At 41.9% G+C, this 25,966-nt stretch overlaps 1 protein-coding gene and 1 long non-coding RNA gene across 3 annotated transcripts; one reads left to right on the top strand and one right to left on the bottom strand.

Annotated features, from left to right (window-relative positions):
* The first annotated feature begins 6,468 nt into the window (after positions 1–6,468).
* Positions 6,469–12,241, top strand: LOC120507250. The gene is made up of 4 exons (XR_005628706.1): positions 6,469–7,951; positions 9,057–9,178; positions 9,319–9,420; positions 9,517–12,241. It is a non-coding gene; the product is annotated as an uncharacterized LOC120507250 (long non-coding RNA).
* A 4,754-nt stretch (positions 12,242–16,995) lies between these two features.
* CDK1 (cyclin dependent kinase 1) lies at positions 16,996–25,966 on the bottom strand. 2 transcript variants are annotated; one of them, XM_039719631.1, is made up of 8 exons: positions 25,946–25,966; positions 25,572–25,622; positions 24,058–24,214; positions 22,885–23,008; positions 22,340–22,510; positions 21,629–21,792; positions 21,359–21,500; positions 16,996–17,867 (listed from the first exon to the last, which is right to left on the bottom strand). In XM_039719631.1, exons 2-8 carry the CDS (start codon positions 25,606–25,608, stop codon positions 17,754–17,756), a joined length of 909 nt encoding a protein of 302 aa, XP_039575565.1. In that variant the 5' UTR covers positions 25,609–25,622; positions 25,946–25,966; the 3' UTR covers positions 16,996–17,753. The 2 variants fall into 2 exon arrangements, with proteins under 2 accessions (XP_039575565.1, XP_039575566.1); XM_039719632.1 differs by lacking the exon at positions 25,946–25,966 and having other exon boundaries at positions 25,572–25,846.

Here is a 25,966-nt window from a genome sequence, read left to right as displayed (position 1 = left end):
CTTCAGCCACAACTCCCTGATTTCATTCACTGAAAACCTGCTCTTCACAGTCCTTTAGTCAGATCAGGCCTCAAAGTGAGCACAGGTAAGCTAGACAACACCAAAAATGTGGGTATGTTATGTTAAGAAGGGTTGCCTAGTAGAAGAGAGTAGTCTGGAAATCCCTTCTGAGCACTGAAAGCATGGTTCTAACAGAAGGAGTAAGGAAAAGCAGCACAGTGATTTATTGCCCTAATTCTTCAGCAGCTTGCCTACAGATAGCCCCCAAGAACAGCTTATGCCTAGAAGTGTTTGATTTGTAAAATTGGGGGATTTTTTTTCCATGTTCAAATAACAAGCACTGAGAGAGCAACTGAAGGTGTTTGGAAATCCTTCTCTCAGGGTCAGGTCTCTCATCCTCTGTACAAAGAGGTTTAGATAAAGATCTAATGTACTAAATAGGATTAATTTTGGTACGCAAAGTCCAGGATGGTGACATATTTCAGTTCTTCCAGACTTTAGGATTAAAGTCTGGTGAAGAGATTTACTTTGTCAGATGAAACTACAGTTTTGTCCCTATTCTGTCCCTTTTTTTTAAAATCACAGTCTTTCTACTCTTGTCACTGGATAGGCCAGCATCTATTTACTCTGGGTTGGATTCCAAAGTGTGTACTATGCAGTGAGATGTCTTTAAGGGGTATGCTTGCCACTCCTGAATCCCCTTAGATTTTTGGTCTATTAAAATGATCTAACAGCATTTGCATGAGTTTACTTCTCCTGCAGGCAAGATTCCCATTGAAATGGATGAGATACTACACACACACACTTGGGGCTTTGAGGTGCTGCCTAATGAATTTCCACGTTATCGCTTGCCTGTGTTCCAAATCTCCCAAAGAAGTTAGCTCTGTGTACTGCATGCAGGATAAGACAGTGTGTTAGCAGTGATAATCCCCATCCTGAAGGCTCTACAATAGGATAATTCATTGTCAGTTAACTTATGCCTCTGCCTTTAGCTAAGAGAACACAACCCATGTCATGGATTCACTTTGCACTAGCAGCTGGAGTAGTGAGTCTATTGTATATTTATATATGCAAACTAAATCCCTCACTGCTGCTTACATAAAAACCTTGATTTCTGGTATAAATATGAAAAGCTTTTGGATCAAGGCTGCAGGAGGCTAAGATGGAAATTTGAACATTAGAAGATGCAAGAATGGTTATACTAATGTATCCCAGCTCTAGAGGAGATCAAACTGAAAAGGTAAAGCTGTGATTCAGGGCGAGCCTAGCACAGGACAACAGGCTTGTGATGGCTCCTTTATCATTTTTCAGCCTCACCAGCTGGTTTGTAAGCAGGCCACCTATCTGCAACATCCCACTGGGATGTTTGCAGCAGCAAACATTCCCAAGAGGCAGGTCCTGCATCCCACCCCCACAGCATGGGGGCACAGGTTGCAGTGAAAACATTACAGTACATTGCTAACTCACCTCAAGTCCTTTCCTGTACACTGGTACCTCCCAGTCTGTCCTTTGGCCTGCAGAGATGTCCAGTACCACCTCCTGGACATCATATATCTGTTTTGTATATGTTGGATCTGTATATATGATTTTGTGCCATCTTGAAGGATATTTCAGAGCAACAAGGAGCACAGGAAGGATCTCCAGCCAGTTTCCTTCCAAGGGGCAGGAGACACTGGAGCGAGGCTCTGTGGCAGTAGGTATTGGCCTGTTTAGAGATTTCAAGATAAAAGTAATATAAATTAACAAATTTGCAAAAACACTCAGAGACTGAGTGACTGAACACAGGCATGAGCTGTGTGCCTGCATGGACAGGAGTATTTCAGGTGCCATCTGAAGATGCTGAACTGGGAGGGGGATATGCCCTGGAGATAGCAGCTCTGATTTTCAAGCTCTAAAGAAAAGCAGGCTTCACCACTAGACAGAATTAGCAAGCTGGGTGCCATCCCTCTCTATTGCACAGGCCTGAGGCCATGGAGGGCTGTCTCACCCTCCACCCTCACACTTACCTGAAGTTTTACATAAGCAGCCAGGTGATTACTCTTCACAGTGAAGATTTTAATAAGAAATTTTCTTGCCTTTGACGTAAAAAAAGAAAGGATTCTTTAGTCCCCACTGGGATTAATTTTGATTTTTTTTTTTAATTTATGGCTGTATAATAAGGATTACATGGCATTCCAGGTATTAGTACTGAGTATTCAAATTATCCTCACAGGTTATAAAAAAACCCCTACAATTAGCAGTTTATGAGTGTATGATTAAATTTGCATCTTAGTCATTAAATATAAGCTGGTCATTCTGCCGACATGATGAGATGTGATTGCCTCCACCACCCACTATTTTAAATATTAGCTATGCACTACATATTACAAAGAAAGTTCTTTACATATTTCCCCTGGGTCTTTAATTACAGCTAGTAGTAAAATTTTGTGGATCCCTGTGCTCTTTGTATCACATTTACATTTTTCAGTTATAGAGTGTGTAGGGTGAGTTTCTAAATAATTGGCGGATCTCATCATAAACTGAAAATCAGATGATGGTGCCTTTTTTCACAAGCAGTCTAAAGACAGAGGGTTTCTGAGGAGTCTCTGGGCTGGGAGGATCCCCGTGAATCCTTCCTGCTCTTGCAGGAGCAGGACAGGAAGAGCTGCATCAGCTTGCAGGGGCTGTGATCAAGTGGCAGCAGTCCTGCAGTCTGTCAGACATCCCAGAGCACTCTGAACAGCCTCCCCCAGGTGTGCCCACTCACACATTTCCTGCCCATCTCCCAAGGGCTCCCTCAGGCTCTTCTGTTGAGGCAGGTCCTCCCCAGCTTTGCCTCCCCCTTCCTTTTGGCTGGCCAAGGACAGCAAGGTCTGAGCATGCAGAGGTGATTTTTGGCCTGCTGAGCAGAGTGCAGCTCTGTTAGGTGCTGCAGCTCCCACAGCAGCACAGCCCTGCCCCTCTCAGCCCTCCAGGGAAGGAAAGGTAACAAGCTGTAGACTGATGTCTGCCATTGATGGGGTTTTTTATCTGCTGTGGAGGTCTGTTTGTTTGTTTGCTGTAGTCACAGCAGGGTTTGTTTTCTGGAAGCTGTTTGTTAAGAAGATAGGAGGAATAAGAAATGAAAAAATTACTGTATCCAAAGACTGTTGGGTGATTACCTCAAGATAATTGGGTAATTAGGTTAAAGACTTGCCTTCATTTCTGCTTAGGCCTCCAGTATGTCTGAAGGTGAGGGGGTGACTGAAGGTCAATGCAGGCATTGCTGGGCAGAATTTTCCTGTTAACAGAACAGATTGCCCCTCTGCAGCTGAACAGAGGGGCAAGGAGGCTGGTGCCTGGGAGTTTGTCAGAATCCATGAAATTATTCACCTTCAATTATTTCTGCTACTAATTGGCAAGGCACTACAGTAGGTGCTGTAGGGCTCCTGGAAGTGTTCTGTGCCCTGCACTGAGTGGGGGTACAGGGAGCACATGTGCCATGCATCTGTAAAAGGCAGGCACTTGCTGCAGCTGTAGGGGTAGGATTTAATGGCCGTGCTGCTCTCTCCTGGATCCATGGCTTTTGTTTTGACATTGCTCACCTGCCCAGTCCATTAATGCAGAGACTTAGGCCAGAGAGTGTCATCCTAGAACCACATTCTCCTCTTGGGCTTCAAAAGATTGTTTCCTTTTATCTGGTACCCAGACACTGAATAGAAATCCAGAAATCTTACCCACTGTGCTTTCAGCCCTTCTAAGCTGTTTTTCAGTCAGACTTCCCATGCGCAGCAGTCAAGGGGCAGAACTTGCCACATGACACTGGTGGTGTGAAGAGCTTTGAGTTCCCAGGTAACCTGGACAGGTTCATGGATGAGAAGTTTACTGGGGGTTAGTAAATGCATAGAAAACTATGCCTGAAGGAGCAGTTTCCAAAGTTAAGCAAATGGCTGGGGGGTTGCAGAAGGGCTGTTGCTAACTGGTCATTTGTTCTCTGGGCATCAGGTTTTGGCCACTGTCAGACACAGTGGAAGGGACAGACAAATCCTTGGTCTGACCCAGTAGTGCTCATCTCTTTGCTCCAGAAGTGCTGGGATAAAGAATTCAGTGCAAGAGGGAGGCTTTTCCCACCCAACCATGTGCTCCTTTGCAACGAGCCTGCCTAGGAACCCTCTCCAGCAGGGTCCTTTCCATGCCCTTTGGCTGATCACCTTCCTCTATTGAAAGTTCTCATGATCCTCTAATGCTATTGTGGTAAATGCTAATAATAGATCCAGGTGACACTGGTGGCAGCAGGTTAACACACAGCACTCCAATGTGCTTTCACTGCACCACCTTCACTGAATGGGATTATTGCACATCCACTAAGCCACGTCTTGGCAGGCTGGCCAGCATCCACAAGCATCCATAACCACTCTAGCACACTTTCCACCTCCTGGAAGTTTATCCAAAATTTGTACCGGGCTTCTCTTGGGATTTGTATCTCTATTGCTCAGCAGAATTGAAATAGAAATGGTTTTGCCAGAGTCATGCAAATGATCAAGACCTGTCCCTGGTCTTAGGGAGGAGAGGAGAGACTCTCCTTTCCTTTAGGTGCACAACTGATCATGATCAATGCTTAATGGACTGTCAGGTGTAAGCTACAGGCTCAGCTGCTCTCTCTGGTTCATCATCTGTTTTCTTTCAGGGACATGTAAGCATAAGACAGATCTCTTTAAATTCCATTTTAGCTTCAATTGCAATACCTAGTGAGTAAAACCCAGCCACCACATTTTCCCCTTGTCCCTTCAGCAGTCACCTACACCATCATCCTCTGATTTAGCATCAGCTGAGTGAAGTACTAAGTCAAAACCATTTGACATGGGCACCTGGCATTTCCTGAGCATCCTGATTCTTTGACAAGGCTTTAGCTGGGCACAGGGAGGGCAGACTGGCACAATCTCTGTATCAGTTCTGAGTTCTCTGTGCACTGGCATACTGTAGGAAGCAAGCAGCCAAGAAAGCAGGCATCTGTAGTGCATGGAGGGGTGTCTTCAGCCTGAGGTGGAAAAGCAGAGAACCCCAAACTTAAGGACGGTAGAAAGGCTCTCAGGGAGAAACTAAGCATTCCATTAGCATGAAAGTTGGATGGCATCAAATGCAACTAGCTTTAGGCAGATTCACAACCAAGAGCTCCTCTTCACACCAGTGTGAGCTGAGCTGTAAAATTTCTTGCCAGAAAACACAGGCTGGAAGCTTACACAGCTCCCAAAAGAAACCTTTAGGGAAGAAACCTATCAAATACAGATCATCACCTCCACTTCAGAACTTAAGCCCAAGGCATTGGAAGTTGGGTATATGGTACCAGATATAATTTTGTGAATTACCTTTTTTTTATATTTCCTGGAGCATCTGCTGTTGGCCACTGTCAGAAGCAGGAACCAGGGCAGAGCAGACCTTTGGTTATCTGCTTGTGGCTGTTCCTGAAATTGTGATTAAGGACTCCCCTGCCTCGCTACAAAGACCCAAACCTGCTGTTCCCCCCCTTGTAGTTGCACAGGTTGGACTTCTACTAGGTGTCAGTTCAGGAGCTCATCATTTGCCTGATGGCAAGTATAGGTTCAGCCCATGAAAGAGGAGGAGGGAAAGCAAAGGGATTTGTCCTTCCATCCCTTCTATCTGTTCCTGGAATGTTGTAATGTTCCTGCACTGCTGTGTGCCAAAAAGGAGGTCAGAAGAGCTCAGATCCATGAAGTGACTGTGGAGTGAGACTGCAAAACAGACATCCCTTTGGGCACAGGAGCCACACCCAGGCATCAGCTCCTGGGAGTGACATGTACAAGTTCTGCCCAATACTCCTAATGATGAACTCTGCCCTCAGACTTCAGTGAATGCTGGTGTTTGTTCTGGATAATGCTAAATCACATGGGCATGCACAGCACAAATAGTGTCTGCCAGGGATTTTCAATAATCTTGAATCATTTTGCCCTAAGCAAGCACCCCTAAGTGATGCTGTAGATTCAGCTCTTGTGATCCCTGGGGTCACCTACACTGCCCTGCTCTCTAGGAATCCCTTCTGCCTGTTGGGAATTAATCAGTTTCCAATTCTAGAGCTGCACAGTAGCATATTAACAGAAGAAATCCCTGCTGTGAGCAGTGATAGTAGGGAAAGAGGGAGATATGTTTTGCCTTAATATGGCCCTGAGCCTGTTGCTGACTGCAGAGAGCCAAGGTAAATATGTGTCCAGCATCACTTCTGCCTGCCCTTGGCCTTGCTGCTCCCTCACTTGGCTGATTTTCACAGACAAAGCACCATCACTTAGTGTGATACACATTCCTTCTATTCCACTGGGAATAATCCTTCATTGCTATAAGCTTTTTCAATTTTCTTAAGGCCTTTTACTACTTTGCCAGCATAGCATAATTTATTTTGTTGAGTGGTTTACACATTGAAGTGTGTGAAGTTGTATTTATATGTCTCTGATGAGTTCTTTCCTGGCTAGTGGATCAGTGCAGTGGGGTTTTTTTTACTGTAGCTTTCTGCTTTCACAGTGCAATTTTTCACCTAAAATGAGACTCCCGACCTGCTGACTTCTGCCACTTCACACCAGTTCAATTCTCAACTCCAGCAGACACCGCCTGGCACCTTCCCTGTAGTGGGAGCTTCTCACTTTTGTCCAGAGTAGCTGAGGACCCTTTAAACAGCAAATTGCAACTGTCCCTCTGAGGTGCTGTCCTTGGGTTTTCTGGCTTTGTGCCCTTAGTTTAAGTTACAGACGTTTTTCCATGTATTTCTTACATATACTTTTAGAAGTTTAGGCTCTGTCTACTCTTGCTTTTAAAACTGAAGTTGTTCTTTCTATTCCATAAATTCTCCTCCTTCTTGGAACATAAGCTTTTTGTAAACTATAAGGTGTGGGTAACAAGTGTGATTAAATCTAGCTGTGGGTGTGCTCACATCAGAGCACACTTGGTTTTGTGCAAGTGCCATCAGTGACTGAGAGCTTGTGCAGCACCTCAAGTAGGACAGAACAAGGCACAGTCTGAGCCATCAGACACTGCCCCAGTCCTGTTTTCTGTGAAAGGATGAAAAGGATCAGCATATCCTCCCAGATATGCTGATAAACAGATTTCAGTCACAGCACATCACTTGATCTGCCATAAATGCCTTTTGGGAAGTGCCCAGGTTCAGCTGAGAGCCATGTTGAGGCTTAGGACCAGGATTTTTTTAATAGAGACCCAAACCTTAGAGAGAACACATATATTTGTCAATAGAGTGTATATGGAGCCCATTGTTACTAAACTAATCCGGTTAACAAAACCCACAGCTTTTCCTAAAGAGAGATTCAGAGGATTTAAAGCTCAGGGAGAATAGCACCTTTTGTCCTTGCCCTGCCTCACTGGCATCCTGTTGGGCAGACTACTGTGACACTTACTGCCTTTTGAACTGGTAGGAAGGAAAAGAAAAATAATATTGAGACTGGGCTGAAGTGTTCATGGTAGGGAACAGGAGAAGAAACCAGGCCTTGTTAGTAGATGCAGAATCATCCCCATGAGAGGATTCACCTGCATTCACCTCAGCTGAGAAGGGTCTTTGCAAGCCTGGTGCACACACTCAGCTCCAGGTGCTCCCCTGGTCCCACCACCCTCTGACCTCCAGCTGCAGGGAAGCACTGGAGCAGCTCATTAGGCAGGGCCACAGGTGAGTCCTTAGGACAACCTTCCCACCCTTCCCTCTGGATGAGTGCCACCTGCACAGATGGCTTCCTCTTGGCTCTGCTTTCTGCTGAATTGTAGGTATTGGAGCCTGCCTCACATCAAATCTGCCTTTGCATTGCTAGCTAGAACAGAGCTGTGTGGCTGGTTGTGAAAGAGCAGCATATTCCCTGAGAAATAGGAGGCTCCCTTCTTGTTTTGGGATCTTTTACCTGCTTGTTGTAAGGGGTTTTTTTAAGATTGCCAGGAGAAGAGGAAACCATGTCAAACACAAAATGCATTGCAACATCTAAAGAAGGTAAGTTAAAATCTAAATGGGCTGTTGGGAGCCTAATTCAAGCAATAGCAGTAGTTGATCATTAACTTTTCCACAGCAGAGCAGGCAGTGCTATAAAAGCATATTACCAAGATTAATTAATCTAGCACCACAACACCTCATAAGTAGGTGGATTACTTCCCTGAATAGGTAAAAAGTAATAGAAAAGTACTCTGTGGAAGTTAATTTGAAGTACATCAGCTGCACAGAGGCCCTCACCTACTTGTAGCTTTATACTCATTGTATAAAACTACAACAACAATTCCCTCTTGTAGTTTTGAGCAAAGCATTTGCCCTGCTATTAGTGACCAGCTGGGATTTGTGGTCAAGACATCCCACATGGCAGCTCATCCCTACAACTATTAGATGTTTTACTACTTATTCCTTAATTAAACACCTCTTTCTTTAGCACAGTAGTGTAGTGTAGCAGCAGGGAGCAGTGACTGAAGTCCAAAGATGATGGGAATTTACAACTATTTTCTTGCCAGAGGCATCCAGCAGTGTCATGAATTAGCAGAAGCCAACCCCAGTGAAACCAGGAGAAGGCTCATAGCCTGCTGAGGTCCTGGATGCCAGAACCAGACAGATGAAGCTGTAAGGAGCCCTTAGTTCAGTCTAGAGGCAAACAGGTTAAAGAAACACAGACCTAAACTGCTAAGAGCAGGCAACCACTGAAGTGCCATGGGATGGAAGGTTTTGGGCAAAGGGTTTCTATAGGTTTTGAAATATAAAAATCTCCTTTTCCAGTTTACACTTCATGTATAATAGAAGAAAAATATCCATTTAAGCCCAAGAAGCATGAAGCAGTTTACCTTCTACTTCCTTTAGCTCTAAGCACTCTGCTGTTGCCCTCTAGCAACAAACTGAATGAGCACCTTCAGTTTCTATAGCACTCCTGTTCCCCAGAAGCCTTTGCAGCCTCTCCCTTCCTCTTCCACATCCCCTGGGCTTTATTTCAGTGGGCTATAACCTACAGAATTCAGCATAGGTTTTAATTGTTATATCCATTTCTACTAAATGCAATAATGCCTTCTTGATTTTGTTTTGGAAGGAAAAGAGTTTTAATGAAATTATTTTCATATCATAGTGTACTATGATATACACTTTGACATGTTCTTCTGTTGTGGAGTCATCTGCCACAGCCCTGTCTGAAATTTGGAGCTTGGATCTTAAAGAGGGCATCTCCTCAGAGGATCTTGAGGAAGAAAGGTAAGAGAATTCTGCTGATCATGAGAGAAAGAGCTAGTGGTGTTTAATCCTTTTGTGCATGCTGTTGCTTCACTTTCAGTCTGCAGCTGAAATTTTCCTGAAATTGTTCACATGGAACCTTTCTTCCTTGGTTCCATCAGGCAGCAAGGCCTGAGGAAGGATTTCAGTGTTTCAGTGCTGCTGTCCTTTGCACAACAGAAGGCACACTCTCCTCTGTGTCTGCTCCCTGACCTCCCATAGAGGTGAGAGGTTCACCCTTCCTTGGAGCAGCCTTTCTTTTGTGCTGTATCTGCCCATGCCCTACCCACTGCATTTGGTGACAGCCTGTGGGTTTGCAGGGAATAGGTGCACGTGACTAAATGTATGAAGAAATTCCTGGGGATACTCACATGCTTTGGATGTGTCCATCAGAGAGTCTTTGGTGTTTTCTCCAGCATGATGAAGCTCTTGGGGATGCTCTGCCAATCTCTTCAGGTGAACACTCCTGGTGCTGTAATTGTACCTGCTGTAGGGGAGATGCCTCCTGCCAGGGAAGTGATGGGTATTTCATAGAACAGATGTGGGTCTGCTCCCCTCACCTGCTCCTGCCAGCCCTGTTGCTGCTCCTTGGGGCAATGACCTCCCCGTGGTTGCTGGACATGGGACAGGCCCAGGTGGGCCCTGGGATGGAGCTGTCCCCATCAACAGCGAGCTCTGGGGAACCAGTCCCTGCACACAGGTGGGGACAGCTGAGCCAAGCCTCACACCCTCCCTCTGGGCCCTTGCAGGAGGCTGGTGTGCGGATGTGGAGTTTTTTGAGGTGCTCTGCACAAGGCAGTGGTTGTGTTCTTCCAGCAGATGCAGGCTGACAGGCCACAATCAAGTACAGCTAGTCCCTGTAACAGTGGGGCTGTTTATCTTGCAGTTCCTCTTAGAGGCTTAGAGACTTTAAAATCACAGAATATGCCGAGTTGGAAGGGATGCACAAGGGTCATCAACTCCAGCTGCTGGCCCTGCACAGCACCATCCCCAAGAACCACCCCATGTGCCCTGGAGTATTATCCAACTGCTTCTTGAGCTCTGGCAGGCTTGGTGCTGTGACCACTTCTCTGAAAGAAGCCTTTTAAATGAGAGCAGACACTGATAATCCCACGTAGCCACAGGACATTAAGCCTCCACTATTGATGTCTCACTTTGACTCATTTATCTGGTCAGAAAGTCTTATGGGGCCAATTGAGATCACATAGCTCATAATTTTATAGCCAGAAATTATTAAAATAATAACAATAAAGTAATAATAATAAACCTTCACTTACTTTAATGACAAATCTTTATGACTGACAATTCCTCCAGCTTGCATATAACTCCCATAGCCTGAAACTCTTCTGTATGAGTCCCATGCTATTGTTCCACAGTCACAAGAGTGAAATCTGAAAAGCTGACTTGAACTCCTCAATAGGTGAAAGTCTTTCTGGGCCCTTATAAGAGAGAGAATTCACTGAATAGAAAAATCTTTCCTTTGGAAGCCAATTTATTAAAATGGCAAAGTCAAACACTGTGAAAATCATGGCAAATTCTTTGAGCCTGTCACTTTGAAATTGTAGGGCCAGATGGTGAGAAACTTTTCTGCTGGTCAGGGAACTTTCTGAATGCTGAGCTACTTAGACCAGACTGGTTTTTTGGGTGTTTTTTTAAATATGTTTTCTGTAAGAACTAAATTTGGATTACCTCTCATTTTTCAGGGGCTAACAGCACGTATCACCTGGTATAGGGCAGCTGCTTGAGGGTAATGTCATGTCCCAGAATAACCTTTCCATTTTGACCATGCCTTTGGTAAACCAAGGAAGCCTGTGAGATTATTCCTTGTCATGTGTTCCTCCTCAGTCTTAGCAAGCCACAATTGTAATGCAGTGGCATGTTAGTTCTGCTTTGTTTGGTTTTTTCCCCCAGGAGACCTGAAGTAACAGAATACTTTCAGTATAGGGCTCAAGATCCAGACAGCAGGACAATCCCTGTCCTAACACAAGGAAGGACTGCAGAATAACTAGTGCTGGTTGTGGGCTGGCTACTGAAGTGAAAACAGCTTGGGGTATGCCTTTAACATGCTCTGAGGCTGTTCAAAACTTTGGGGGTTTGGTTTTGTTTATCTGGTTGCTGCTGAAGAAGCTTTCCTTCCTCTGGTATTTTAAAGGCATGTGTTGTGACCTGTCACTTGCTAGATTTGTTTGATGTGAAATTTGAGTCTGGCCATGGAAAAACACACTGCAGGAATGTGTTTATTTTGCTCTCTGCTGGAGGTAACACTAGTTTCCAGTTCTCTTGAAGTTTCAGCTGAGTGTTGTGTTGTAAATGTAATAATCACATTCAGGAGGAAAATTGGCATGCGAAATCTACAAATGGAAGGCCCAGAACCTGCAACTTTGCTTTAGCTTCTCCCAGGCAAACAGCCACATTCCCACAAAACTCATTGCAGAAATGGTGCTGGAAACACCAAATGTCAAAGTCCCAGGTATGTCCATCCTCCCTAGACACAAAGGCAGCTTGCTGAGCCTGTTGGCTTCCTCAGCTGGGAGATACTCTCCAAAATACCAAATGGATTTTAAGTCCCTTTACTCCTATCCTAAGAAATTAAAGAAATTAACAACTCAAACAAGCAATGGAACCAAAGCAAACCCATTTTTAAATGCTGCTTCACTGCAGAGAGATTCCAACACAATAATTTGCTTTGCAAATGCTCCCTGTTTAAAGTAACTGTTACATGTATGCAGAGTACTCCCAGTTCATATGACAGTACAAAGGTGTGGAGAGCTAATTAAAACAGGTGATACTTGTTCAAAGCTTGAAGAAGAAAAAGCCTGGACAAGCCCTGCTTTTTGTTATCCATGAACTTGTCTTTTTCTAAGTCAGGGTTATTCTTAACTAAGAAAACATTACATGAAAAAATTATTTTACATAGATGAATAGAATGCTATGTATGTATAATTTTTCATTGCAGCAAATCATAATGTTAGAGCTATTTTTCATTATTTTTATTTTTTTATTCTTTTATTTTTCTATTCTTTTGTTCTCTGACATGAGAGCAAATTAAACTCTACCTTATTTCTCTAATTTTTCCTTTGAGGGGACCAGTCTTGTTTTAATTGTACATGGCAGTAGCCACCTGATGACTCTAGTTAGGATACATTTCATATTTTTTTTAAGGAAAAAATTAGCATCTTCCATAGATTTCTTTGCTGTAGCTTTTCAGCAAGCAGTTGAGTGGTGTCTCAAGCTGCCCCAGCACAGGGCCATTCCAGCACTGCAGTGCTTGCAGGTGCCTCTCCTGCAGCTGACAGTGTGTGTGTTGCACTGCAAGCATGCTGAACCTCCTGAACATGAGTTTTAGCATTCCTGGGCATAGCCTGGCTTATGGCCTGGGGTGCGGGAGATGTGCACTAAGAGTTAAATCACAGTCAGTCCCTGGCTGGGCTTTCCAGGAGTCCAGCAATGATGTATGGGGACTCCCAGAGTTAAGCCAATGACAGATTCTGCTAAAGACTTTCTTTTTCTTTGTGCTCCATCTCTGTCTATGAAATTAATGTTACTTATGGAAATGGGGATGCTATGTGTGATTTTTACTTCTCTTTGAAAATGCTGCAATATAAAGCTGCTGCTTTGATATTTTTCCCTACTTACTAGAACAAGTACTCTGACAGGTCCTCATGGCATAACAGAGGGACACCTGCTGAGTATTTACATTTATTTATGATCTTTTACTATGTGTAAAATGCAAATTTACCTAGACCATATTATAAGCACTTGAATGAGAACTGGGAAATCATTAGTGTGTTTTTTCATTCCCAAGAATAACTATCAAAGTACAGCTCCTACACATTAGCACTTGCATTTCTGCCTCAAGCAGCTCAGTGAACAGAATTATTAATATAAACTTATGGTGGTTATTTAGCTGTACATCACTCTGTGCATTGAGAGGAGAGAAGAAAATCCTAATGCTTCCCAGCACTGGGGTGAATTTTATCAGGCATGTGACTGTGTAATCCCATGGCTCTAAGAGCAGATCAAGTCATCTAGGAAGTATTTGACATAGTTCTGCTTTTAGCTTTTGCATTTAGGAGAACACATATCAACAAGTAAAAATAAGACCTTATATTTGAAGTCAGTGTTGAGGACCAGCTTCTCAACTGCTATAAATGTGACTCTATTATTATTATTACTATTATTTACCAGCAGAAAATCTAGTCAAGCTTATGAAAGATACTTAAAAAATGACAGCCTGCAAAAGAAAACCACAGGCGCATTTTGCACACATGTATCAAATTCCAAAATGGAAAATCTGAAGATTAAGCATGCAGACCTCAAAAAAATCACTGCAGAACTGGCCACTGTGGACAATTGATAGCGATTTGAGAGACTGATTATGAGCCTGTTGTAGTTTAACTATATTGACTGGCACTCCTGTGATACTTGCTTTATTAAGCATAGTCATTTTGATCATTAATTTCAGCATGAAACGGTTTTTACAGAAGCTTTTGTGCATTAGCCTAAGTGATTCTTCTCTAAAGAGAGAAATCAGTATGTCAGTGTGGTACTGGACATCTTTGAAGTTTGCAAAATTTAACTGCCCAGATGTTTCATGAAAGGCTTTCAATTCAGATATTATTTTCAGCCTGGCTGCCTACCAGAAAATAAATACCCTTCAATTTTTCATGGAGCCAGGAGAGTCTGAGCGAGTTTTTCTGCTCTTCCCTGCCCCCCTGCCTGGCTGCCGCTACCGAGGTGCCAGAGTGACACCGCGTGGCCAAGGGAGAGGCAACACAAACTTCAGGAATAATAAGAAAGTGTAACTTCTATCCCAAATACACATCAGGACTTTAAATGTCTTGTTGCAGCTCTTCAGAAATACTCTTTGCTACAGTTTCATTGTTTTTATTTTCATACATGTATATATTAAGCCCCAAATACTAAGAAAGAAAATACAATTTTACTTGCTGATCTACTAAAAATACCAGATTCATACAATGAGATTTTAAAAAAAATAAATTACACTTTCCTGGAGTCTTTTAAATATTATTTTACTCTTCACGATAATTTCTCTAACCATTTTTAAGAAAACCTTTTTTCCTTATAGAAACACAAAATAACTTAAGCTTTCTCATCCATTTACCAATTTTATATGTTCTACACCATTTTGGTCCCTCTTTTTATCCTTTTGCCTGTCACCAAAGGATGCTGAGTATAAATATTTTTTAAAATGCCCTCCCAGCAGTCTAATCTAAACCCTTCAGAGGCCAGCAGAAAGGTTTTCATTAAATTCAAGGAACTGAATATAACTATTGCTGTAAAGCCACTAATTATTCCCCAGGGCATAATGCCTGTCACTTCAGCAATTTGGAGAGACCAGCTCTCACCTCCAATTCCTGCATTAAAGGCAGCCAGGCACCTGTACTGGAGATACATGTTTGAGATCACTCAATTAATCTGTTAGCAGCAGCATCAATAGCCTGCTATTGATTCAAACACAACGAGAATATATTGAAATAGCCAGGCAGAAGTAAAATATGCCCAACAACAGAGAACACCCAGTACCCTGCTGACATTTACACATGAGGAGACAATGCTTTATACAGGAATACAGTGGGAACAAAATCAAAAGCCATTACCTGGAATGAGCCATTGATGCAGCAGATGTAAACCAGAGCAGCTGGTGGTCAGAGCAATGGGAAATTCTTAGATTGCTCCATAAATTGATGCAGCTTGTCAGAAAATAAGGCAAGGATCTTGGTGGAGAAGAAATAGTCAGGCTTAATGAAAGTAGGGACTGTATATCAGTGTTTCCTTGTTCCCACTCAGTCTTTACAAACCCAATATAAAATAAAATCAAACAGAGGCAGTGGCAGTGCTGTGCCTTTATGCAGGTCTGGGGACACCAACAAGGAAATAGTGCTGGTCAAAACTGACTGTTCAGAAGTAACCCCAGATACCAACTGGTAAGTTCCCAAAGTTCCCCGTCATTTGGTGCTTTAAAGTAATTTTAAGTGTAGCAAATGCAATGGGACTGAGTAGGTGTCTTCTTTCTGACTCAGCAGGTGCAGTTCCCATGCCCTCTGGACCAATATAAAACTTACACCTACCACACACTTCAGCAGCCTGCTAGCACTCAGCAACTTAAAAAAAGCCCAACCCACTGCCAAAACCCCAATCTGATCCTATGTAAAATCCTATTCTTGTATACACAAAACTTTTTCACCTACATTACTTTTTAATGGTATGGAGGACAAGAAAATGAAGTCAAACACCAAATTAAATTTATCATTTTCAGCTGGGATTTACTTGTTCTCAAGATAATGAGCAGCCATTCTACCAGAGGCAATACTAATGCAACATTACATTATAGAACTTCATTTTAGACAGGAGCACATTGCTTTTAAATAAAGCAATTTCATCCCCAGTTCTTACAACATTCAGAAGAAAGCTACGGCAACAGGTATCAATAAATGGGTCTGATTATCACCCATAAGGGGATAAATCCCCAAAGTGCAGAGCATGCCGTTTTCACTGGAATAAAATTGAGTTTTAGGTGGCCAAATCTTGAAGATCACAAACCTGCCACACACTAGGTGCAGGCAGCAGGGCAGTTAGCAGGAGCAGATGATATTTTCAGTAAAGGAAGTGATTTGCCTCACTGATAACTTTGCCTCACTGATGGCAGTGGAGCTGTGCCAGTGAGTCAGGTGTCTCAGGGATACTCAGCACCTGATCTCACTGAGGCACAGACAGTATTGTGTTCCCCTGCCCCTCCTCTTTCTAGCAGCACTAGAATAGCTCCTTCAGAGCTACAGTGATGTCACAGCAGCTGTTACAGTGCCTGGCTAAACAAGAAAGATTGCAGACTTGGGCTAAGTTATTGTTTGAAAAGCACACTTTGGTATTTAGTACTTCAGTTAAGACAGGCTAAAGCATTCCCCATATCACATTAAGCTGAGACAGACACCAGTTACTTACAAAACAAAAATAAGGCTTTACCAGTACTGCAACAAAAAATACCTAGTTGGCTCAGCTGAAGTCTTTTCCACACACAGAACCTAAGTCTATGCATTACTTCTGATTTTAATGCAGTTACTGGCAGGTTCCCCTCTTTTTCTACACCAAGGTAACCAATTAGCAGCAACAATTACAAATCTCTTGGCCTGTAAAGCCTGTATCAAGTTACTGCATGCAAATGGAGACAAATTAGGTCCCACTTTGTCTTGAAATAGAATCCTTTCACTGGTGTTAACAGAAAGGAGCCAGCCATCACAATCTTCTCCCCCACTGCCTTCAGTTAAGTAACTTACCTGTATGATTTCAAAAATCCTCTCCTTCTCAGTTTTCTGCTATCAAATTACTCCATTAAGCCAAGTTTCCAATATTTCTGGAGATTAAGAAGCACTTTGCAGAGAACAGTGGTAACAGCCCAAGTGGTATTTACCTGTCACCATGCTGCTTGTTAACAACAGGTCTAACACAGTTTTAGCTACTCATGGGCACAAAGATATGATGAACTGGATGGATGTCATCATCTCCCCTGCTTCTAGTGTCCAGATTCAGCAGCTGTAGGACAGGGTTCCTACAAACCTCACTGTTTATAGAGTTCCTATCAGTGCTTCCACACACCTGATTTAGAAATCTAAACACTTTCAATACTTTCCCCAGTGCTGCAAGCCTTGGCCCCAAGCAGCAAGGAAAGGAGCACAACAGTGCCTAGAGCCAATAAAACTTACACCAGATGTACACCCCATCCCTAGTGATGTGTCTGAAGGCCAGTGAAGGTAGGAATTGGAAACTAACACACAATCCAGTATTAGTACACACCTTTGAACTTTATTTGAACATTTAACAATATTCTCACCTGTTCAGTTAAATGCCAGGGAGCTTTAAAAAGCTTCTGCTTTAATTATGAAAAAGTCTGGAGCCATGTGGCATCTCAGTTTATGATTACAATTCCTAGGAGTTCACAACAGCCAACATCTTGGCAAATTCTTGGGCCTCCAAGACAATAACAAAAACACAGAGCAAGGGACTTATCTCAAATAATGATTTGCAGCTACCTTGAAAAACTCAAAATCAGTTTGGCCATCCACACTTTTGTAAGCTGCTGTTCTTCAGTGTATCTCACAGTGTCCTCTGGCACATGCTCAAGTAAAACTGTAACTGACATGACACTGAAACAATTCAAACTTGAGAATTTCCTACCATATCAGGAACAACCATTTAGAAGTTTGGGTTAGCACCTTTTTTAGCCAAGCGGTGCCTTTCCAGTGCATTCCAAAGAAAACAAGAGTCCTTCTGTAGAGCAGCTGTGGCCTGGAAATAAAGTTCAGTCCTTCACTGGGGTTAAAGCTTTATTTATAGAAAGTGGACTGCATTAATTGCAGCAATATTTGCATTGTATTTGAACTCAGGACTAACAGGTTAATATTTACATTTAGATAACACTTAAACCAAAACAAACTGAATACAGCCAATCTTAAGAGCAAAAAGACAGACATACAAATGGACAGACTTAAGAGTAAAAGTAATCACAATTATTTCTCTCTGGATGACTTAGTCCAAAGGTCTATTTCTTAATCAGATTAGCAGGAAGAGTGGATTTGTCCAAATCATCAAAATATGGATGGTTCAAGGCCATTTTACCAGAAATCCTTTTTGCAGGATCATAAATTAACATTTTCTGGAAAAAAAAAAACAAACCACATTTACTTAGTCAGGAAATGTGAGCTAAAATCTTGTTAAATATATAGGTATTTAACCATAATAATTTTACCAGAAATCCTTTTTGCAGGATCATAAATTAACATTTTCTGGAAAAAAAAAAAAAACCAACACATTTACTTAGTCAGGAAATGTCAGCTAAAATCTTGTTCAATATATAGGTATTTAACCATAATAAAGTAACTACCTTTTCCCCCCTCTGTTCTGTGCTCTCCTAGTTGAAGAGTTATTTCCCCTACAAGTCAGTAGCAGTGTATAACACCTCAGAAGATGAAGAATCCCATTTACCCCCTGTTCAATAACCAAGCCCTTGCCTGTGTCTGGGTACCACATCCACTGAATGAAATCCAGAACCAGGCAACCAAGCTGCAATAATTGTCTCAGCTTCTTACTGAGGGAAATTAAGAAGCTTTAGGCTGGTGAAGCCCTAAATGTTTACAAGGACAAGTGGTCTGACACTTGTTTTGTTACTGACACTGAGCAAAGTGATGTCAAATGGCTTCAGCTCAGGTTGGTGACTTGACAATTAAAATAAGAGAATGCTCACTCAGTTTTAAAATCCAAATTGGAAAGTAGAGTATAAGGAGGTAGAACTGAAGAAAACAGTTAACACTTGAGTCTCTTTGCAATAAAATACTTCAATTGAATACCTCAATAAAGGTGCTAAGAGCAAAAAGAGGGGGTGTCACCATCATTAAAATAACCCCCAGAAATTCCTAAAACAGAAGGAAATTTTGTTATCCTAGCCATTAAAAAGAAACTATCTATAGCTTATACAAGGGGTCAAAACAGGAATGAAGCATTCAGCAGTTTTGTACTAGACCCAAAATGAGCAAAGTCTTTTTATTTCTCCTTACTAAAGCACAGACCATTTCAACCTCAAGTAATCAGGATTCCACCAGCTGCCTCTCCCCTGTCTGCACAACAAATCTGTTTTCCAGAACAAAACTTAACCAGTCTTACGCTGCCCAGTACTCAGTCCTGACAATTATCTTTACACTTCATTCTACAGGGAGTCTTCCAGGTTGATTTAAACCACTGAATTTGCATTTATATTCTCTGAACTTCTGCCAAATGCAATGCTGCCTCTAGATTTAACCTTGCACGTCCAGTTTTACATTGTGGCAGGTTCCCATTACCTATACCTAGAACAGTGTCCTGTAGTTAATTCTGATATCAAAAGTTCTCTCAAAATTCACTCAAAGAGAGCAATTTCTCTGTAAAAGGGATGCTGTGACACTGAGATTACAGCACCACAACTGATAGAGCAAGTGAAGGAAACCTCTCTGAGCAGTCTGGAACATTAGTTTTCCCTGGCACCTACTGTCCTGGTAATTCTAAGTTCTTGAGGACAGCCATCAAGTGCTTTGAAATGCTGGCAGTAGAAGTCATTTAGCTAATGATGGTCTTAAACTCACAACCTCACTCATGCAATTTGAATTACACATTTTTGTGTTAAGACATTTGCAAAGACATCTCCTTTACGTACATCTGCAATAGTCTATAGAAAAAAATTTAAACATTGAAACATTTTCATTGACATACATAAGCTTGAACAAACTATTTAGTTTTGTTGCCTTTAAAGTTATATTATGGGTTTAAAAGCTTAAAAGTGCCATAGGAAACTTAAAGGGATTCCAGTCAGGAATACCATGTCACCAGGCACTAATAGGAAACTAAAATGTTAACTTTGATTAAGGCAGAATTGTACAAGACTTTAGAGAATTTAATATGCTTTGAGACTAGAATTATGTTAACACCATGAGGAACTAGTACCTTTATTTTTGCCTTTATTAGCAGCAGCCCCAACCACTGGCTTCAGAGTGAAGCCCCCACCCAGGCTCAGATGAGGCCTTGGCAGGTCCTTTTCATGCAGCTGTTTCAACAGGATTCTCCTGGCTGTTCTTTTCATTTTAGTTTGTAAATACAGTCAGCAACAATTATTTCAATTGTCAGGGGTCTTATCTCTGTAAGACAACTGTGCTGCAAGGTTCAGAGCTATCCAGGACAACTACATGTTCAACAAATGCTCAGGCTGTCAGTGTCAGCTGGGGCTCCGTCCCGCCCAAAAAACTGTGAGAAATTGTGATCATTTGAGCTTTTTGGGTAACACTGCTCCATTCAGAGTATTCTGCCACGTTACCAGTATGGGTAATGCACTGTGCCATCAGCCAGGTGCACAGGTACTGCTGTACCAGGGGGTTGTGAAGTGTCAGCTTGTCCTGAGACACACAGAGCACCCAACCCACACCCCCATCTGTAAATCTGCACTGTACAAATGCAGTTTAGAACAGCCAAAGGACAGCCCAGGTACATTATTATACCTCAGGACATCTAAGAGCACACCTAAGATGTGACCTGAATTAGCCCTCAGTGGCAGCACATGAGCTGGAGAGCACTAAATGGAAAAGACTGATGAAGAGCTTGCCAATTAAAAGCCTGGTGTGGTAGTTTAATTGCCTGGCTACAGAAGTAAAGGAAACTCACACTAAACACAAAAGATACCAATTAAAAGTTAATACACCACAGCCAAGAATATTTAGCTCCAAATTTAAGGACAATTGAGACAGACACTACAGACAGACTTGAACTAAGTTTCTTGTCTCAGCTCATCAATATATTCAGCTGTTTCTGTCCTTGTTTATTCCGTTAAGACATCATGGAAGTTTAACCAAAGATGAGCCCCCCAAGATTAATCCATATGCTACCATAAAACAGTGGCAGCACATGAGCTGGAGAGCACTAAATGGAAAAGACTGATGAAGAGCTTGCCAATTAAAAGCCTGGTGTGGTAGTTTAATTGCCTGGCTACAGAAGTAAAGGAAACTCACACTAAACACAAAAGATACCAATTAAAAGTTAATACACCACAGCCAAGAATATTTAGCTCCAAATTTAAGGACAATTGAGACAGACACTACAGACAGACTTGAACTAAGTTTCTTGTCTCAGCTCATCAATATATTCAGCTGTTTCTATCCTTGTTTATTCAGTTAAGACATCATGGAAGTTTAACCAAGATGAGCCCCCCAAGATTAATCCACATGCTACCATAAAATAAACATTTCCAACTGGCTCAGCAGTCACACAGCCACATCACAACTGGTGCTGGCAGCAGAGAAGTGACAGCTACTTTATAGGCAGAAGCCTTCACTTAAACCACTTTGTAAAGACTCATCCTCACTTTTAAGTTGTACCTGGCTTATTATTATAAAAAAGCTGAGGCATAATTGCTTCATGTGAAAAATAGTCTGGTATTACTTGTGAAAGGAATTAATGTCACACAAGGTATCAGTTCTACAAGAATGAAGGCTCATAACACTGCTGATAGCTTGAAGATCTCCATATTTTCCTTCTAGCTATGACTGATGAGTACAGCTTTGTGTATCCTAGAGTATTTCACACAGCCCACTCAGGTTCTTAATCAGCAGTTTAGGACAGACTACTTACAGCCAGCAGATCAAGTCCATCTTTATCCAAGTTTTTGACATGTGTTTCAAGGCTGACAGGTTTCCATTTTGGGAATGTGTTTTTATAGTCTTGCAGGGATTCCACCTCAGGCCATACCTCGTTGTTGGGGGTCCCTAAAGCTCTGTGCAAGCATAAGCAAAATGTTAAGCAATTTAGTCTGAAATCTGGTATGTGCTATTACACTTTTAATTACACACAACTGTTGTGTGGTGCCACACAGGCAGCAAGCAAAGGTTCAGCCTTACACACCTGAAGATTCTGAAGATCTGGTCAATCTCTGAATCCCCATGGAAAAGTGGCTTTTTAGTTGCCAGCTCAGCAAATATGGTTCCTATGCTCCAGATATCTACAGGAGTAGAGTAACGAGCAGATCCCAGCAGCACTTCTGGAGACCTGTACCACAGGGTCACTACCTGTGCAACAAGGAAAGGTTCAGTTTGTGGAATCAGGTCTTTTAATTGACTGCAAGATAAATGGCTCATGTTATTAAGCAGCATTCACAGTTTTTTGCTAAAAGTAGCCAGTGCTATAAGTTTTACTGGAGATGTAATACTAGTTTCAAACTTGATTTGAAACAAACAAACTCCATTGCAGTAGCTTCTACTTCAAGAAAAGCAGCGGCCTGCACAGCTTCCTTAAGAGCAGGAATCCTTTGGCATCCAGCCACAAAACCCCTCCAACCCAAGTGCTGTGCAAAGCACAAATGCCTTTATGAGACAGTGAGCAATAAGTTTGAGTCCATCTGACTCACTCTGAGTGGGATTCATAAAATGTTTTGGAACCTCAGAGCAAAACCACAGACAGAAGTGGAAAACTGTTTTGGAAAACAAAACATAACTTTTTCATAGTTTTGTTAGCTTATGGCTTGAAAAAAACCTAATTTTTAGCTGTTTCAGAATCAGTTCTTAGCAGGAAGCAAGTACACACTATCCAAAGCACCAGAGGTATGTCCCAACTCACTTCATGCGTGTAGACCCGCACTGGAATTCCAAAGGCTCGGGCCAATCCAAAGTCTGCCAGTTTAATCACTCCCTTGTCATCTATCAGGAGATTCTGGGGTTTCAAGTCTCTGTGCAGAACTCTTCTTGAGTGGCAGAAGACAATGCCTTGCAAAATTTGGTACAGATAACTCTAGGAGGAAAGAAAGAAAGAAGTTACCTTTAGTACATGTCAGTGTCCTGCAACACAAAGGTGTTCCCTTCATTAGCTCTCCCCACAGCAGCAGGAAATGGAGATCCAAAGCACTGCAGATACTAGGTTAATATCAATCAAAAAGCTACACAAATTAATTCTGAAGATTAGTTTAAGGCAGTTTAATCTCACTAATTAAAAGATTTTTCAAGTGGCATTTGAAAGCAAAACTCACATTCTTCTTATTATCTGCTGCTGCTTATTTAACCTTTCATTTCTCCTCAAGGAGTTAATTATACTGAATATAAGAGCTGTTTATGGTTTAGTAGGTCATCAGTAAATTCCCTGTTAGGTTAAGAAATTGTCCTCCTTACCTTGACACGTGAACGCTCCAAATACTGGCCAGATGGAATACTATCCAAATATTTCTTGAGATCCATGGAAAGGAATTCAAAGACGAGGTACAGTCTTGAATCCTGCATGAGAACATCCTGAAGGCTAAAAATTGAGTATACAATTACTTCCACTGCAAAATGCAAGAAGTCCTATTTCTTTTCTCAACAGGGATACAAGCTGATATTTCCAGGTTCATATTATGGAAGTCTTAAAAGTCTTCAAATAACAGACTTGGTGAGTTATATTGTCATCTGGAAAATCAAGTGTATCTAAAATAGTGTCCAACTGAGATAAAAGCCCATAAGCTTCCTCTTAAACTTATGTTCTCTCAAATCAGACACAGGAGTCTGAAGAAAAATACTTTTGCCATTAAAAAAAAACCAACCCACCCCTGTGGGTTTTGGTGCCTAGCTTCTCTTTGAAGCTGGCTTGTCACAGCAGAGCCTGAATTACTAGGAACTTAAGGGAATATTTAATAGGAATCCAGTAGACACAGCAGGATTTGCACACATTTTTAAGTATCTTCTCCATCCTTATTGGAGTGTAAGGGTTCCTAAACCCAAACATACACACACTGAGACACTACCTGGCTGGAACCTGGCCAGTCTTAAGGCACATTAAAGATTCAGTATTTTGCTGCATCAAAGAGCAAGCAAATATGGTGTGGGAAGACAATGGCTGCAATCATTTTTACATGTCAAGCAGTCACTGATGGAAGTTTCATTCATTGCTCAGGTGTGCCAGCTATGACAGCATCAAAACACATCTAAATTCCTGCTCCAGAACAGCAGGGAGAACACCAGAACACTTAAACAGTATTCCAAGGTGGTAAATAAACTTCTGAGTCTGCCTGAAGTAACAGCTGCAGCCAGTTTTCAGGAGGTATGACTCCATTCTCACAATAACCTCTGAAAAGAATTTACAGAAATTCCTAAATTTAAAAAAATTGTTAGATAATATAGAAGAGGCAGCATGAGGAAGGTTTAATTAGAAAACTGGCATAAATATGGAATTTAAAATATTTGCTGCAAAGCAGACATTGTATTAAGCAGAGAGGTTCTCACTTCACTAGAGGAGTGGAAAAATAATTTATGATCTGATGGGACCTAGTGCCCCTCCAAGAGTTTAGCTAAATACCAGTATATGCATACCAGACTATATTGGGATGATTCAGCTCTTTTAATAAAGAAATTTCTCGGATAGCAGTACTTGGAACACCTTCCTCCTCACTTTCTAGACGTATTTTCTTCATTGCAACCACTTGGCCTGTGGTTTTGTGACGACCTTTATACACAACACCATAGGTACCTGAACAAAAAGACAGTGAAACAAATATAGGAAGTACCAGCTTCAGGTACAAATGAATTATTGCAAACATGAGCTGCTATGTAGGAAAAGTGCTTAAAAATGGAGTATTGGTTTAGATTACAAACTACTACTTAGCTGTAGAGTTAAGCTGAGCAATATTTTTGTTTGTTTAGGGAATGCCACCCATGAAGTGTAGCATTTGTTAGGACAGGGCACTTAGAAGCCCAAGTGTAAAAGGTGAATATTTGGAAGACGTAGTTATAAAATCTGATACTATTTGAGTTTCAAATTGATTAACTTTCAGGCAAGATCATGATAAAGGACTATGATTTTGCCACTGATACATCATATTAAAATGCTAAAGGTTTAGCTGCAAATGGAAGCAGTGCTCCTTCTGCAGTCTGAGATCCAGCCATCCATAGATGTGAGCTGTAGAAACACCTCTGGCACAATGCTCAGTGCAGGACAGAGGCTAGTGCTGTGGGTCTGAGCAGAAACTGGAACCAAGAGTAAATCTCAAATCAATCCAACTTAATTATCGGTGCTCACAGAAGTAGAGCATTCAAACCAGGACAGCATAAGCGTTCTTTTTTACCCTTCTTGAAGCATTAATCCCTCACATGAAGCACAAACTAGTTTATTTCAGAAGGATTCAGGCACAAGGCTTTGTTGCAAGATCCAAGCACACCTTCTGCTATTGCCTCAGAATAATGTACTTCAAACTCTCAATTTACAAACACAGACTTCTACAGTGATCACAGGCTGGGTTTCCAGTAACAGGGGGGTTGTGACCAACACCTGCACTGAAGCCATCTTCTTAGTGCCTCAATGTGAAGTAACTGTTCAAAAAAATCCCTTCTCCACAGAGCTTTGCTATCTTGCTTTCCTTTTACACCTGCACTGCCTGTATATAATCAGAGCAGAACAATCCAGAAAACACTACTCCCTACCAGCAGCTCCGAGCAAAACAACACATTGCACAACTTCAGGGGCAACTGCTAAGTTCACACTCAAGAGACATGGGGGAGCTTCCTAAACTGTAAGCTGTTCTCAGGACTCTGAACATATTTTCTCTCCCTTTTGAAGGAATGTTACACCGTTAGCCATCAAAATGAAGGCAGACACTTTTCAACACTGGTCAGTTGTTTTTAAAAAGACCGTGTCACTTTCCAAAAAAGGGGCAGGCTGAAAGTTTTTACAGACACACATAACTACCACAGTAATTAAGCCACAGGCTTATTTAGCGACTTGGTTGAATCTCAGTATTTTCTGTTTCAGGCAGAGTGCACAGATCTTTTGGGATGCTTCAGAGCTCAAACCGTGGATCATTTAAAAGCTTGCTGTCCCCCATACTTACCTTCCCCAATCTTCTCTATTTTCGTGTAATCATCCATGGTTGTGGTTATCCCTGAAATAGACGGGAAAAAGAAACAGAAGATGAGGGTGAACAGTTGCTGTCCTGAACACAGACAAGTCACTGAACCCGTGCCAAGTCTTTAGAAGCGAGTTGTGCCTCACATAATTAAAATGTAACGTGAAACACTTAACTGCTCTCATCAACAGAAACACAGAACGTATTTATTTCCAATTCCAGCTAGAAAAACTACACCCCAAGGTACGAGAGGGCAGTAATTCAAGGCGAAAAAAAAAAAATAAAAAAAATTTTAAAAAATCATTGAAGAAAACTCCTCCGGGGAGCTGAGAAAGGCGCACCCTGCTCATCACTTTTACCTAACTACGGGCTCTAGAGGA

This window comes from Passer montanus, unplaced genomic scaffold (genome assembly GCF_014805655.1).
Source record: "Passer montanus isolate IOZ18808 unplaced genomic scaffold, ASM1480565v1 scaffold42, whole genome shotgun sequence".
In the NCBI taxonomy this organism is placed as follows: Eukaryota; Metazoa; Chordata; class Aves; order Passeriformes; family Passeridae; genus Passer; species Passer montanus.
This window is presented reverse-complemented; position numbering and strand designations above follow the sequence as displayed.

Excerpts from the sequence above, each read along its gene's own strand:
- CDK1 (XM_039719631.1), bottom strand. The coding sequence starts at position 25,608 with ATGGATGATTACACGAAAATAGAGAAGATTGGGGAAG. Across the intron at positions 24,215-25,571 it reads AATAGAGAAGATTGGGGAAG|GTACCTATGGTGTTGTGTAT; the intron begins GTAAGTATGGGG and ends CTTTTTGTTCAG. Across the intron at positions 21,793-22,339 it reads TGCGGGTCTACACGCATGAA|GTAGTGACCCTGTGGTACAG; the intron begins GTGAGTTGGGAC and ends CTTGTTGCACAG.